Genomic DNA, 11,112 nt, shown 5'->3' on the forward strand with positions numbered 1-11,112 from the left:
TTTGAGAATATCAGCAGTACTTATCTGTTTAGATACCTGAAGATCTTCAGCCCCCTGAGCAGGGTTGGCTCGGCTTGTCCCACTTCAGACCCCAAGTCACCACAGAGATCTCTAGTTCTGTGCTGCCTACGTGAGCCTTTAGGACTACGGACATTGATCCCTCTCCTAACTGAATAAGCTGCTTCTTAGACAAAGCAGGTGAGTTGAGTCTGTCACAAAAATGATGCTGGTCAACTGATCCTGTCACAAACCCAAGCCAAAACCCATCTCCTAAGCACAGGTGATGCTAACCCACACCATTCACAGTAGAAGGGCTGGTCTCTAATCCAGGCAATTTTGCAGTAGCTGTAGGCAGGACTTGCTTTTTCTTTGTTCTTAACAAAGGATACAAGCCTTTTTGTGCTCTTGTTCAGGGAGACTGAATTAAAGTCTGCATCTGGCAGCAAACTCCCCTAAGGCTGTGAATAATCATCAGCAGGGGATCATCTCATGACTGGATTTTGGCCAAGCCAGCAAACAGTGAAGGGGGAGAATGGGATGGGACAGGACTTTAGCTTGGTCAGTGAACGGCAGGCATGATGAATGGGAAGAAAACAGGGATTTTTGGCCTGGTCAGCACACGGGAAGAACACCTGAAGAAAAAGGGGAGGAGGTACCTAAAAGAAAAAAAAAAGCTGAAATGGGGGAATGCAAAAATCTATAAGTCTTGGTTCAGACATGATGCCTTGTATTAGACTGAGGAAATGGCAAATATATATATATATAGATAGATAGATATAGATATATATCTTTTTCTGCAAGCTTTCGGGCTCTGGGAAAATGAACGAGGAGGGGCGTTTGAGCCTGAAAGCTTGTAGAAAAAGATGATTTTTTTTGTTGCCATTTCCTCGTTGGTCTAATAAAAGGTATCCTCTCCGAACCAAGAGTTCTAGAGTTTTGCATTTCGTTTTGTCTCTGACCAACACGGCTATCGAGTACATCCCTGAAATGGGGGTTCGGAGGACACTTTAAAAAATAAAAAAAGCCAAAGGCAGAGAGGAAAATAAATCAATATTGAGGAGAAATGACCTCAAAAACCCGAAACAGGGCAGAAGGACGTGAAGAGGCGCCCCTGCTGAGGAGGCGGGGGCTCATTAACACCGCCCACCCCTCAACCGCTGCCCGTTACTAGGGCCACGGACTATCGTCAAGAGCCGAGCACGAGTACAACGGGGGCAGACAGTTAACTTCGCCCCCTCCCCATAGCGGAGTCTGAGGGAGCGTGGCCCCACCCCCTCAGCCAAGCCTCCGTCATTGCCCCGCCCCCTCCCTCCCCTCGGGCAGGAAGTGACCTCCGCGCGCGGAGCGGGGGGGGTGCCGCGCGCGCGCTCGGTTGCTTCGTCACCAGGAGCCGCTGCTGCGCGAGTCGGCGGGGCCGGGCGCGGCCATCGCGGCGGCGGTTGGGCGGCCGTTAGCTATGGCCGCGGGCGGGGAGGAGCGGCGCGGTGCCGGGCCGCAGAAGGAGGTGGCGTACAACCGCCTGCTGCCCTACGGCGCCCGGCTGGAGGCCGAGGCCGCCTCCCTGCTCGCATGCATCAAAGGCAACCTGGGCCGCGCCGTGCAGCTCCGCGAGCTCTGGCCCGGTGGCCTCTTCTGGACCCGCAAGCTCGCCACGTGAGTCCTGGGGGAGGCTGGGTTACGGCGCGGGGGCCGGCGGCGGCTCTGTGCCCTTGAGTCCGGCTCGGTGCTCCGTGCCCGAGGCTGGGCCGCTTCAAGGAGCGACAAACCCCTCCCGCTTCCCGAGCCGGTTGCAGTGCCTGGGGCGAGTCGCAGATTTCCACAAGTTCAGGGCTGGGAGGGACCTTGTGAGATCATCGGGTCCAGTCCCCCTGCTCTGGGTTGGAAAGACTGCTGGGGCCAAATAACCCCTTGAAGTAAGGGGTTGGGAGGGTGTCCTGGAGGCTGCAGGGTGCTGAGGGTTCCGGGTGGGAGCTACTTGTCTTCCTGCGGTGGCTGGGATGGGCCTGGAGGTTGAGTGTGCCTTTGCTCCAGATACGTTCAGGGATGTATTTAGTAACCGTGTAGGTCTGAGACTAAAAGAAATGTGAAACTTTACAACTCTTGGTTCAGGGTTGATAGCTTTTATTAGACCAACTAGGAAATGTTTCTTAGTTCAGATCATCTCTTGGTTCAGAGGTGATACCTTTTATTAGACTGACTAAGAAATCTTTCTTGGCTCATCTAATAAAAGGTATCGCCTCTGAACCAAGAGTTTGAGAGTTCTGCACTTCTTTTCTAGGCAGTGGTTGTTGGGGTAAAGGTGGCTTTCTGGTCAGCCTCCTGCAGCCCTGCCACTGAGTTGGAAACCAGTCACTTGTCTAGGGAATGGCATGTTGAAGTGCCCCCTCGGGATGTTTTGGGGTGAGGGGGGGGTGTTGGTGTAAGGACATAGGCAGACAAGGTTATTTGGGTAAGTGTGATATCTTCTGTTAAATAAAACCCAACTGCATAGTTGGAAAACTTGCTCTTTGCAAGTTCTGCATAGTGGCTTAAGCTTCTTTTTGGCCCTGGAGAAAACAACAGCAGACTCCCTCTATGCCTGAAGAAGGGTGTCTGTGCCTGAGAGCTTACAAATAATGTTTTTTTTCCCCCAACTATTCAGTTAGGTAAATATAAAATCTTGTATTAAACCAGCTAACTTTGTTTCTGTCAGGATGGGAATCTTTCCAAATGGGGATTCAGTTCAGGACGATGCAGGATTTAAATCTTGTAAAATAAAGCCTTGAAAGATTGCATTTGTGCTGCACTGGTTCAGTACCAGAAGTCTTGGTGTAAACACAATGATTGTTCAATTGTGTTAACAAAATCCTAGCAGCGGCAGAAAGAACAGGGCATCAAACATGGCCTTCCCTAACCCACTCAGAGCACTCATGCCAGTGCGGGTGATAGTGCTGGTGAGAACAGTTTCTAAAAATCCCTCCTGCTGGCAAAATCAGGAAGCGTTTTGATTCTGAGGACTGTGTCAAAGTGCAAGTGAAAATTTCCCTGGGTACTAATGATGCTCTTTCCTGCTCAGTCTTGTCATATGATGCCATTTTTATAAAAATGGACTGCCACAACTATAGTCAGTGCACCACATCCCTGTGATTAAAAATTCTGTCTTTACTAAATACTGTGTATCCCTACAGTGGTGACATTTGTTACATATGCAGACTAATGAGCGTCAAGTTACTGTCAAGCTCTGTGATGGCTTGTGTTTAATTGTCGTAAATGATAAATAGATTGTGAAGCTGATCTGCGCTTCCAGAATTTTAAAAAAAGGAAAAATAATATTTGAATATGCTTTTTGAACATTTAAGAATTTAATAAATATCTGGGTATTTAAAAATCTGGTTTTGTAAAAATAAATAAATAAAACCCCAACAAAAAACAGTGCTAATGACCTTATGTTTACCAAGTAGCTTTCTTGGATAGAATTACAGTGCTAGTTGCAAAATGACTTGCAAGATTGCATTATGAGACTTTTGTACCTGATTGGACATGGTGATACTGTTTTTCCTGTAGACATCTGCTAACTCATACTGTTTACAGTGATGCCTCTTGTTTTTTTAAGTCTTGTGGCAAAAGTTCATATGCCAATATTTTCAAAACACTTGTGGCAGTTGTCAGTGGCCAAGAGGAAGGGCAGCCTCTTATAGGTAGGGTGACTTGAGAAAGCAGCAGGACACTTGTTAGCATTAAGCCTTTTGCAGCTTCAGAGTGCGACTGTTTTATACACTAGCGGTTAGTTTAATACTGCTGGTAGTTTAATCTGTAGGACAATACGCGTAGCTCATCCAGAATAGCTATTATGCCACTTCTGTGAATCTCAAAAAGAACAAGCGGGTGTAATTAGTGTGCTTTGCCACCTATTCTTTGAAGTTTGAATTCACTGTAGGTGTAGTGCAGCTTGCACGATGTCCTTTATTTTGTCCGAAGACTTCCCTGTTGTAATATAATGCATTCCAGAGCCCGGAGTCCACGTTTTTATGTTTGGTGTGGGGAGCAGAGGGAAACAAAACTTGGTGCTAGTTTCATATTCGCTTCTGTAGTTTCACTCTGCTTTTGACACTTCTGTTTCCTTAACTTGACTAGACAAAATAGTTTATGTATGAAAACACATCATATGGGTCTGAATATTTTAGAATAAATTTCAGTATATGAAGATTTAAGTATTTTGGCCTGAGTCAAACTGACGTCAAGTGAAGTCTTTCATTTTATTGTCAGTGCATTATACGGTCTGTGGTAATGGGTAAAAACTTCTTCGCATCTTGAATCGGGGTGGATTGATTTTTATATCAGGTCCATTTAAATAACTGATTTAAATCAGCAAGCCTAAAACTGGATTTAAATAATTGATTTTTATCAACTTTCCCATTGCATTTTTTTTAAAAGAAAGGTGTGTTTTCATTGGTCGATATAATAATTTAATAAATGTTGATTTCATTTTCAACTAAATACAGTTTTTACAGTAGCTCTGTAAATATGCTTCCACATGGCTCCTTACTCTGCTCCACTCTCTCATCTACACAAGAAAATACCAGCAAACCAAGACTCCTTCTCCCTGTGACTTAACCCACCACATCCTTCCCCATTTCTCCTCACTCCAAGAAAAAATACCCTCCCTGCTAATAATCCATGGTTTGTGGTCTTATGACCCTCTGGCGTTGTGTGCTGCAGTATTTTAGTTTTCAGACATGGATAGAGGATTTGAGAAGTTAATGTTTACATCTCTGTACACATGCAAAGGGACCAAGGGCCATTTGACTAAAGTACCCAGAACCATTCAGAAGCAAGGGGTTGGTAGTTACTGAGCAGGTGGTTGTTTTTCCATGAGCTGGAGAGTAAGCCTCCACTGTAGGTGCAGAAGCATAAATACTCATAATCTGAAATCTTGGGTACAGAGAATAAAACAAGTTTGATACCATCCATGTGGGCTCAGTGGATAATCCTGTTTAAGGAGTACACATGGTATCTGCTGAAGTCAGAGGCCAGGTTTCAACACTTGATATGACTTTGCAGATCCTTTGCATCCAGTAGTATCTGTCCTGCATCCCTTTCAGGATCAAGCCCCCAGTATGTGAAATATTGTGCCATATTTTTAAAGCCTGACCTCAAAAGTTGTGGTGGGGCAGGGTGTCCTGCATTCTTATATTGAAGAAAATTGGCTTTTAATTCCAGGGTTTGAGACTCATTGACTCAATGTATTATTTAAATTCTTTTAGTGGATTATGTTCAGCTCACCTTAAAATGTAGTTTGGCTTACTGCCACAGTTATTTTGCATGTTTCATTTTGGTGATGTAAATGTACTCTTGCACAGTGTGGGGGGACAGGAATGCTTTCTCCCATTAAGCAGACATTCATACAGTTTATTTTTGTCCATGTGTCACTTAATGTGAGTTGTCCGTTGAAGTCATGGGGTTATTTTTCACAAGTGAAATTCTTTGTATCATTTAGCAAAAAACTAAGATGTAAATTTTGAACCAGTTTCCATTATAAGCCCTAATTTTAGTATTCCCAGTTCCTTCCAGTTTGGTTAGCAAATTCTTTTGTCCTGTGAAGTGGTGCATTTGTCCTGAAAGCAAGAAGGAAAACTTATAGAAAACATGTTATTTTTTTTTTAATTGACTTAGTTTGCTTAGATTTTATCTAGTTAAAAAGCTTCCGTTTCCCTTTTTTGTTAAATTTTCTTGAAAAGTTGTGCTTAACCAATACTCTTGAAATAGTGTCTATAGTGGACTAATGTATTATAGCTTATGATTTCTTACAGGATATACAAGATCATTACATACTTTCTTGCATACGTAATGTGTCTTGGAATATGACTTCTACCTTCCCAAAAATCAAGGTACAATGAGGAGAGAAAGTTCTCTCCACGCGTTCCTCCCCAAGTTAGCTGCACAGAGCAGGGACAGAGCTAACTTTTCCTTTTTCCCCCAACTCTTCCCAAAGTGGCAGTGGAAATAGGGGGATGAAAGTACCTTCCCACTTTCTAACCAAACTAGGCTGCAGCTTTTCTTTCCCCCTATACCCAGCTGAAGTCCAAATTAGAACTCTAATTCAAATTGCACAGTGGACGTTCACTGTGCAGAACTAATCTGAGGCATGTTTCCAACTGGCTGACAAAACGAGAGGAAGGAGAGCAAGGTTTTGTTAGATTTCTGATGGACTCCAGAGGATATGAGTCAAAAGGAGTAGAATTTCAAGTTTACTGTGAAATGCTATCTTAACTCAGTATATATGTGTGTGTGCATGTGTTTGGTCTTTGTAACATTAACCTTCCTCTGAAAGGACAATAATTCAATATTTTTTGTTGTCCAGCACTTTTATTTTGGGTGTTTAAAGTATTCTGGAAGGACTTGAGCATAGGGTAGTGGTAAAAGCGAACAACTTCAATTCCCCATATAGTTTGGTGCATGTGAATGGAGGCTTGGGAGGCTCCCAACAGCCTTGTAGGATTCTGAACTGTTGTACCCATGCAGTTCTTATTTATTTGGTCATATTTTTTTCTCTGATGAGAAAGTGTTAGGTACTTTGAACACACTGAGTCTTGTTGCTTTTCCTTTTTAAGTATTGCTGAGGACACCCTGAGTAGACTCTATTTTATAATATTGTCTTGGTGACATTTGGGTCCATTGAAGATGAATGATCTGATTCTCTCCCCTTCCCCAGTCTGCTTGCATAAAGAAATCTCTCTTTGAAGTCGTAAAAATAGAAGCCATTTGACATCTAGTTTTGTTTTCTTCATAGTGAGATGTCATGCTTTGGGAACTAGGGTAGGTTTGTTCTTGTTTCCCCTTTACATTCTTACAAGAGCAATATTTAGTATAGCAGAACTGCTTTTACCTTTTCTGAAACTTGTTAATGGTTAAATTTTTTTAAATTCCATGAGTGCTGGCAAAGACACCCAAGTTTTCTCCTGTATGACACTTCTTTTCTTTCTCCTGATACTAAGTTAATTGAACCTTACTGAGTTTTACTCCAAACGAATTCATGCATATTAGCATCCTTGCCAGTTGTGGTTTGGGCTTCTGCATTAATTTTATTTTCTTAAAAGATTTTGAATACTACATTTTGATGAAATAGGACTGTTATACCTGTTAGTTTGCTGCTAGTTATTTTGAGGCACTTCCTACAAATTAATTGGAAAGTAGAGCATTATTAATAACTACAGGCTGTGGAAAAGGAACTAAATAAGTAATTACCATCACTTAAACCTCCCTTTCAGGATCTTCCTCTTCCACAGTTGATACTGATGTGTGCCCATTGGTGCTTCTGCTGCACAGGCTGGGAGCTGGTATAAGCTGTGGACAGGGCTGATATGGGCATACGTGCCTGGCATGATGCAGCCGCTGGAGCCACTAGCTTCCTGCAGGCTAGATCCCATGACTTTGTGGGCTGGATATAATCAGTTGGTGGGCTGAATCCAGCTTGTAAGCTGTATTTTGCCCACCCCTGCTCTAGTCTCTGGACTACAAAGTGTCTGGAGGAGTGGTCTCAATGGTAAAGGGTGTACTTGCCCCCTCAGGTACAGAGCAGATGCAGGGGGAGGGGCTGGAGGGTGGGAAAAAACAGGGCACAGCAAGGTGTAACATCTTTTCCCTCCTATTTTCAGCTGGAACCAGTTAAATCCAGTTCAGTGGTTTTTACCTGGTGTGAACTTTTAGAAAGTTATGGAGGGGTGCCACTACATTCTGAAAGTTATGAATGGGTGCCTTGAGGCTAAAAAGGTTGAGGACCACTGTTCTATTGAAAAGCACTAGGGGGAGGTGTTAAAGCAGCAATTCTTAGTTTCTCAGCCAGGGTGTCATGGCATCTTTTTAAGGTTAGCTATATGAACATGGTTAGGTTTGCAAACGCTTACATGCATGGTTCACAAGGTAAATCCAGAGATTTCAAATAAGAATCCATCTCTTTTGACCTGTTGTTCTTTTTCTGAGTTGTTTGCAATAGAAGACCTAGCTGTATTAATTTTCTGTAGTTAAAAAATGAATGAAATCCAAGAGCTGGCACTTTCCATGGCATGCCTTGAATATGAAAATGTTGAGAAGCCCTGATTTAAAATCTTCCCTGATTATTACTAATTCTTGGTCTAGTCCAGCAACCGTTGCATATTTCTTCCCTGAAACAAACCTAGAAGAGGATGAGAAAGATGTAGCAAAGCAAGGTCAAAGGAATTTAGGTTTGCTTGTGATTAGTTAAAGTCCTTTTTTTGGTTAGTTTACTAATTTATAAATATGAAGGTTTGGGGATGAAAACATTTTGACTTTCAGAAAGAAAACTGGAAAGAAAAGTATAGGAAAATGAGACATTATCAATTTGAGGAAATGTTGTAAAGCCAAAATGATATGCAGAACAGTTGTGAGGTATGCTTCTCTGGCATATCTCACCCAGGGCACTTAATGTTAAATGCAGTTTAAAATAAAAGCAGCACTTAAGTCTGTCAAAATCACAATAGCTGGACAATAACAAGGAAGGGAAGGTATGCTCCTGTGTATTTGTAGTAGTTCATGGCTGTGCTGCCTATAAAAAGCACCACTAAGTTTTGCTATAGCAAGTTCCCTTTTTTAGTAGGAAGCTCCTCTCTTTATTTTCCCTATCTAAACATGGAAGCAGGTAGGACAGTGTACTAGATTTTTTTGTTGTGTGAAACATTAAGTCTATTTTACAGAAATTAAATATGAAAGAGTTAGGATCTGTGGCACTGACTGACTGCAGCCTGTCTTGCTGTCCTTCATGGAATTTTTACTTGTGGTGCTGCATATGTTCAGGCTCCTTTTTGGAATGCCATCTTCTGCATTAACCTCTGCTGTATGCAATGGAAGCTTCACACACAGTGGAAGTGGAGAGAGAGTTTCTTTTACTCTTTTAGAAGAGTACAAGTGTCTGCTAATGCATTCCCTCCCATCCTGTGTCACTGAGACCCTTAGTAGACATGAAAGTATAGTAAAAGTACAGTGGGGTCTGATGCGGGATACTGACAGTTATGCTTCCTGTCCTGTGACATGCATGACAGGGGCGATTGTGGGATTCTGCATCAGGTCCCACTTTAAGACATGATTAATCTGTTAATTACATTTTAAGCATAATGTCTGTTAGGGACATTGGGCTCTAGCTTAGAGACTATGAATAAATTTAGTGCTTACTTCCACAGCTTATTACTTTCTACTTTCCATGGCCCTGACCCAGTGGAGAAGTCGGGGCGTGTGGCCTCTCCTGGTTGTAGCCCAGGCTGGCTTGCCATGCTGGGCCTTGGGTTTGGGGAATTTGGCAGAGAGGGGGGGAGTTTTATTAATAGCCACTGCTCCTCTGCCGCCAAATTTCCTTGCCTGTCGGGAGCCCTGGAGGCCTGATGGGATGACTTTGCAGGCTGCATTTGGCACACAGACTGGTGGTTGAGCACCCTTGGTCCAAGGGGTTTTGTCTAGAGGTGCACCAGTACATTGGTCTATATTGTATTGGCACTGATAAAAGGAAAATTTGATGTCATCAGCTGTTGGCTTTTTTGGCCTGTGGCCAAAAAAATGGCACACAGCCAGCATGGCAGCTTGGAGAGCAGTGTCTAGCTGGTAAGTCTGTTAGGGTGAAGGGGTGGGAGGAAGGGGCAGATCGAGGCCCCCTCAGTGAGGGAGGGAGTGGGGCAGGCACGTGCTGCCCAGCGGGCAGGGCAGGATGTGGGACGGAGCTGCAAGAGGCTTATTTGTGGGGTGCAGCTCCCAATGAGGCATAGGGGGCATGTCCCCCAGGTCTGTGCGTAGGGCTAGGGCAGGCTGCCGCTGGTGCTGGGGGCAGTGCTGGGCTCTTCCCAGTGGTGGGACTGGGCCGGGGCTATGCTCGGGGTTGGCAGCTGGGGTGGCAGCACCGAGACTGGGCCTACAGGGTGGGTTCCCCTGTAAACTCCCCTTCCAGCGCTGCCACCCACCTCTAACACTGCCACCTACCCCTAGCACAGCCCCGGCCCAGCCCCCCTGCTGGGAAGAGGCCAACACCAGCCCCGGCCCTAGTCTGCAGTGGCAGCCTGCCCTTACCCCTCACAGATCTGGGAGGCACATGGCTCCCATGCCTGCCCTGGGGTGCGTGCAGTGGTGGGAACCATGGTCCCTGGATGAGCTGCTTGTGGCTCTGTCCCATGTCCAGCCCTGGCTATGCAGCGCCGGCCCCAGCCCTCTTTCTCCCTTGCCAATCTGCTCCCGCCCTGCCCCCCAGCAGACTTACCAGCCAGACACTGCTCTCCAAGCTGCTGGGCTGTATATAGGGAATTGAATCAGTATTGGCCAATATGGCTCATTAATCGGCCATTGTTATTGGCCCAGAAAATCTTTATTGATACATCCCTAGTTTTGTCTAATAGTGACAAAATTGTTGTACTTGATACTAGTACTTGGTGAAGTTATGAGCATCAGAAGATGACATGAGCTCTATTAAACCTTTGGATAACCATTGCAAAGTTTGAAAAATGCACTCAACATCTGATCTAAGAGCTAAAGTCTATGCATTGGGATGTACTTCACCAGTATCTTAAGCCACTTGTTCTTCTGAAGCAGCAGGAGAATGGTATATAACTCCTCCTGTTTGGTTTTAGGTTTCGCCAGATGAATTTTGTGTTGCCGATTAACTAAAATTGGACTACTCTTTGATTTTACATGATACTGGACTATTTCTTATGCACCTGATTATGTATCTGTCTCTCTGTAGACATCATTTACTATATTAGTTGCACTTGAAGCATGTTTGGAATGTTTTATAAACATAAAGACTAGAGACTTAATCATTTTATTGGGGGGGAGGGGAGAAAACTCAGATTCTGAAAACAGATTTTTTTCAAGTCCCTGGATACCACTGCATCTATTAATCTTTTGAATATATAGGTTTCCCTTGCTTTGTGGGTCCTGTATGTGCAAATTCGCACTTATGCAGTGATCCTTCTCAACCTGGAAGGACGTGGGCAGTGGGGTTCCGCAGGGCTCGGTCCTTGGGCCCACACTGTTCAACATCTTCATCAGCGATTTGGATGAGGGGGTAAAAAGCACCCTGTTCAAATTTGCTGATGACATTAAGATGTGGGGGGACGTGGGCACATTGGAAGGATGCAA

General features: G+C 44.3%; 1 protein-coding gene across 1 annotated transcript in view; it reads left to right on the plus strand.

Annotated features, from left to right (window-relative positions):
- The first annotated feature begins 1,366 nt into the window (after nucleotides 1-1,366).
- Nucleotides 1,367-11,112, plus strand: part of PSME4 (proteasome activator subunit 4) — a 115,564-nt gene continuing 105,818 nt past the window's right edge. Inside the window, exon 1 of the mRNA XM_019549302.1 lies at nucleotides 1,367-1,653. Within this exon, the coding sequence (XP_019404847.1) occupies nucleotides 1,457-1,653 (197 nt within the window). The 5' untranslated portion in view covers nucleotides 1,367-1,456. The remainder of the gene's footprint in view (nucleotides 1,654-11,112) is intronic.

The sequence above is a fragment of the Crocodylus porosus genome, unplaced genomic scaffold (genome assembly GCF_001723895.1).
Source record: "Crocodylus porosus isolate Cpor-Errol unplaced genomic scaffold, CroPor_comp1, whole genome shotgun sequence".
Classification (NCBI taxonomy): domain Eukaryota; kingdom Metazoa; phylum Chordata; order Crocodylia; family Crocodylidae; genus Crocodylus; species Crocodylus porosus.